General features: G+C 53.6%; 1 protein-coding gene across 1 annotated transcript; it reads right to left on the reverse strand.

Moving 5' to 3' along the window:
• Positions 1–1,886: 1,886 nt before the first annotated feature.
• LOC143880737 (uncharacterized) lies at positions 1,887–2,768 on the reverse strand. Its single transcript, XM_077383709.1, has 2 exons — positions 2,100–2,768; positions 1,887–2,000 (listed from the first exon to the last, which is right to left on the reverse strand). The coding sequence occupies exons 1-2, from the start codon at positions 2,766–2,768 to the stop codon at positions 1,887–1,889; spliced, it is 783 nt and encodes a 260-aa protein (XP_077239824.1).
• Between the last annotated feature and the right edge of the window lie 1,977 nt (positions 2,769–4,745).

The following is a 4,745-nucleotide window of genomic DNA, read 5'->3' on the forward strand; positions in this document are numbered from 1 at the left end:
GAAGTTCCTGTAGTTACTGAGACCTCTGCGGAGGATCGGTGAGGCTCGGACGCCTTGGGGATTTGCTTCTTTTTCATGGTTCTATTGACATGCTTGGTTTGTAATAAATTTTGAACTCTCTTTCTTTTCTTTTTCTCCCTTTTTTTTTTTATACAATGCGCCGTGGGCCATTTGAGCTTTTCGGTATTTTTCTTCGCGGCGGTTTATTAAGTTCTAATCTGGTTGGCAAGAATACTTCTAGTGCACCCTTGTAGGGCGTCTTGTTCGTGGAATGACCATCTTCCCCTCGAGTGATCAGATCGGAGTTAATGGGTCCCGCCTGCCCTTAAAGGGGAGGTCTTTTTTTCATGGGGAGCGTTTTAGGGTATTTTCGGGGGGATTGACCCAGATGCTACCTCTGTCCCACTCCCTGTCTTTTTCCGGCCCTTTATTCATCATAGGCTGGAAAGTGGAGATGCACATGGCTCAGGTAGAAACGTTATTCCATTGATTTGTAAAGGGGAAAACATGGCTTTGCTTCTAGAAATCACAAAGAAGGAAACAAACAAAACATCCGTCATATCTTAAAAGAAAAACATGGACCTTACCCTACCTTCTTACTGGTAAAACTCTCGGAGGTTATCCATGCTCCAACTTCGAGGGACTGGGGTCCCGTCGAGGTGCTCTAGCTAGTAGGCCCCGGGGCGGAGAGCTCGAACGACCCTGTAGGGTCCTTCCCATTTTGGTGCGAGTTTCCCGGTGTTGCAGGGGTCGGATACCTCCGCCCGTCGTAGTACTAAGTCTCCGGGCTTTACTGTGTGTTTTTTTACTCGGGCGTTGTAGTATCGTGCCACCCTTTGCTGGTAGGAGGCGGTTCGGAGGAGGGCTTCCTCTCTTTTATCGAGCACGAGATCGAGAGTGTTCCGGAGGAGCTCAGAATTTCCTTGTTCGTCGTAGTTCTCCGTGCGGAAGCTGGAGAGGCCGATTTCCAACGGAATGACTGCTTCGGCCCCGAAAGTTAAACTAAAAGGGGACTCCCCGGTTGCGGTCCGTGGAGTCGTTCGGTAGGCCCAGAGGACGCTAGGGAGTGCTTCTACCCAGTTCTTTCCAGCTTCTCCCAATCGCTTCTTGAGGCTCTGGAGCAAGATCCTGTTAGTTACCTCCACCTGCCCGTTGGCCTGCGGGTGTGCTACGGAGGCGAAACGGTGTTCGATGTTTAGGTTATCGCAGAATCTGCTGAATTCAGCACTTGCGAAGTGGGGTCCGTTGTCTGTTACGAGTATTCTTGGAATGCCGACGCGGCAGACCACGTCATGATAGAAAACCTTCTCCGTTGCTTTTGAATTGGGCTTTGCCACGGCTTTAACTTCGACCCACTTGGTGAAGTAGTCGATGGTGATGTACAACATCGTGTGTCCCCCGGGGGGTTTTGGGAACGGCCCGAGCAGGTCCATGCCCCACATGGAGAAAGGCAGGGACCCTGCCATTGCGGTGTATGGGGTGGCCGGTTGACGGGGGGTGGTTGCTTACCTCTGGCAGGGGTGGTTGCTTACCTCTGGCACGGGCTGCATTTTTTGACGAACTCCTTGGCATCCCTGAGGATCGTAGGCCAAAAGTAGCCGTGCCTTACGATTTTCTGAGCTAGGATCCTGCCGCCTCCGTGGTCTCCGCAGATTCCTTCGTGTACCTCCCGTAGTGCGTATTCCAATTCGGAGGGTACCAGGCATCGGAGGTACGGCCATGTGTATGACCGTTTGTACAGCCTGGGTCCGTGGACCACGTAGTGGGCGGCTTTTGTGGCTAGGCGTCGGGCTTCCAGCTTGACTTCGGGTAGTATCCCGTCTTTCAGGTATCGCATGATGAGATCCATCCAGTTTGGGCCTGGTGGAATTTCCAAGACTTGTACCTCATCGATGCTGGGGTGGGACAGTATCTCTGTGAGTACGGGTGCCGAAGTCATGGGTTTCTTCGGAGGCCATTTTCGACAATGCATCCGTTCGATTGTTCTTGTCTCGCGGTACCTGGAGGATCTCAACTTCCCCCATTCTCTGCAGCTTTTCTTTTACCCTCTGGAGGTATCTCTTCATTCTGAGGCCCCTGGCCTCGTATGCCCCGTTTACTTGATTGACGACGAGCTGGGAATCGCTATAGACTTTTAACTTTCCTGCGCCGAGCTCCGTGGCTAGGCTTAGCCCTGCTAACAAGGCCTCGTATTCAGCCTCGTTGTTGGAGGCTTTGAAATCTAGCCGAAGGGTGTATTCTAATGTGAATCCTTCTAGGCCGTGGAGGACCACTCCCACCCCACGCCCCGTTTTACCTGCTGAGCCATCGACGTGCAGGGTCCAGTGAATCTCGCCGCTCTGTTCCGCCGTGTCTGGCCTCATGTCTTCGCGATCCGTCTGTTCGGTGGGGCCCCTGGCATTTTCCATTATTGCCGGTTTCGTGGCACGGGCTGTGGATTCCACTATAAAGTCAGCAAGGGCCTGGGATTTAATGGCCGGCCTCGGTCGGACATGTATATCGAACTCTCCCAACTCGACGGCCCAGCTTACCATCCTGCCCGAGGTCTCCGGTTTTTGGAGAATTCTCCTGAGGGGTTGGTCAGTCAAAAGTATTATGGGGTGGGCCTGGAAGTAGGGGCGGAGTTTCCGGGCGGCGCTAACAACTGCGAGGGCAAATTTCTCTATGTTTAAGTACCGGACCTCCGCACCGTGGAGAGTCTTGCTTACATAGTACACCGGGTGTTTCTTCTTGTCGCTCTGTTTGGCCAATACCACACTTATCGCCATAGAGCTGATGGCCAGATACAAAAATAGTTCTTCCCCCGGCTCAGGTTTGGCTAGTACGGGCAGTGTCTGAAGGTATTGTTTCAAGGCGTCGAAGGCTTCTTGGCAGTCCGGGGTCCATTCGAATTATCGTTTGTTTTTTAGCTGTTTGAAGAAGGGCTGACATTTCTCCGTCGACTTGGGCATGAACTGGCCGAGGGCGGTGATTCGCCCTGCGAGCCTCTGCACCTCTACTACTGTTGTCAGGGGCTCCATGTCCAGGATGGCTTGGATTTTTTGGGGTTGGCCTCGATGCCTCTCTGGCTAACCATGAACCCTAAGAACTTGTCGGAAGTCACCCCGAAGGCGCATTTTGCGGGGTTCAGCTTCATCCGGGCTCGTCGCAGGGTGTCAAAGGTTTCTTGAAGGTCGGAGATGTGTTTGGAGGCTTCCAAGCTTTTTACCAGCATGTCATCAACATACACCTCCACGTTCCTTCCGATCTGTTCCCGGAATAGCTTGTTTATGAGCCCCTGTTATGTGGCCCCCCCGTTTTTTAACCCGAAGGGCATGACGGTGTAGCAGTAGACGCCCTGATCGGTGATGAACGCTGTTTTCGGGATGTCTGGTTCGTGCATTTTCACCTAATTGTAACCTGAGAAGGCATCTAGGATGGTGAGGAGCTCGTGCCCGGATGTGGCGTCGATGAGCTGGTCTATACGCGGGAGGGGGTGAGGGTCCTTTGGGCAAGCCCAGTTTATGTCTGTGAAGTCTATACAGGCCCCCCAGCCCCCACTGGCTTTCTTGACCATGACCACATTTGACAGCCACTCGGGGTACCGAATCTCTCTGATAAATCCGGCTTGTAGCAGTTTCTCCACTTTGGCTTTTATGTGAGCTTGGCGCTCTACCGCGAAGTTCCTCTTTTTCTGTCAGACGGGTTTGAGGGTTGGATTCACATTTAACCTGTGAACGACCAATTCCATCGGTATCCCGGGCATGTCCTTAGCAGACCATTCGAACACGTCTTTGTTGGCTCTAAGGAAATCAATCATTTGGTCTCGCAAGGTGCCTTTCAGCCGGGAACTAATCCGGACTTGTTTCTCCGGCTGATCTTGGGCTATGGGGATGGAGTCTAGCTCCTCGGCGGGCTCTCCTCTGATCGTGCGGGCCTGCTCCCGGGGATCTTCACTACCGATCGTGAAGTTTTCGGCCGGGGCGTTGCTTCCTCTCAGGCTTGCCGCGTAGCATTGGCGTGCTATCATCTGCTTCCCCCGAACTTCCCCTACCCCGGTTTGAGTGAGGAATTTCATCTTGAGGTGGGGGGTGGAGACTACCGCTCCCAAGTCTCTCAGAGCGGGGCGCCCTATGATGGCGCTGTAGGTCAAGGGTATGTCTACGACCATGAAGGTGGTCAAGATGGTCTTTTAGAGGGGGTACGTCCCAAAGGTTACGGGTAAGTCGATTTTGCCATTGACCCGTACCGACGCCCCGGAGAACTCGTAGATGGAATACTCCGCGGGTCCCAGTCTCCCTTTGCCCAGTTTCATCTCTTCGAAGGTTCCGAGGTGTAGCACATTGACGGAGCTTCCCGTGTCAACCAGAATTTTTCCTATGTCGAAGCTGGCGATGCTAGCCTGACGACCAGTGCATCGTCGTGCAGGACTTGTAGTCCGTTGAGGTCTTCGGGGGAGAAAGTGATGACCTGATCTTCATGGGGAGGATCCATCCGGGCCTTTTGGAAGGCATTTCCAGGGAAAACACCCGCTCTGCATACGCTCGCCGGCCAGCGGTTGTTGGTCCTCCCACCGCCGGTCCGCCCGTGATGATGTTGATTTTTTCGATAATGATAGGCGGCTATTCGCGGGCCTGTGGTTGTTCAGGGGGCTCTTCTTTCTTGGGACGCTGGTGGCGGCGTGTGTCGTGTCTGCTGTGGGATTGGTGTCTGCTTCGGGAGCGATGCCTACTCGGGGATCGGTGTCGGCTTGTGGATCGACGACG

This window comes from Tasmannia lanceolata, unplaced genomic scaffold (genome assembly GCF_043159265.1).
Source record: "Tasmannia lanceolata isolate RefF3 unplaced genomic scaffold, GAP_Taslan_0.1 ptg000007l, whole genome shotgun sequence".
Taxonomy (NCBI): Eukaryota; Viridiplantae; Streptophyta; class Magnoliopsida; order Canellales; family Winteraceae; genus Tasmannia; species Tasmannia lanceolata.

Coding starts and splice junctions, on each gene's coding strand:
- LOC143880737 (XM_077383709.1), bottom strand. CDS start 2,768: ATGGCGATAAGTGTGGTATTGGCCAAACAGAGCGACAAGAAGAAACAC. Junction 2,001..2,099: donor CCCAGCTCGTCGTCAATCAA/GTAAACGGGGCA, acceptor GAGATCCTCCAG/GTACCGCGAGACAAGAACAA.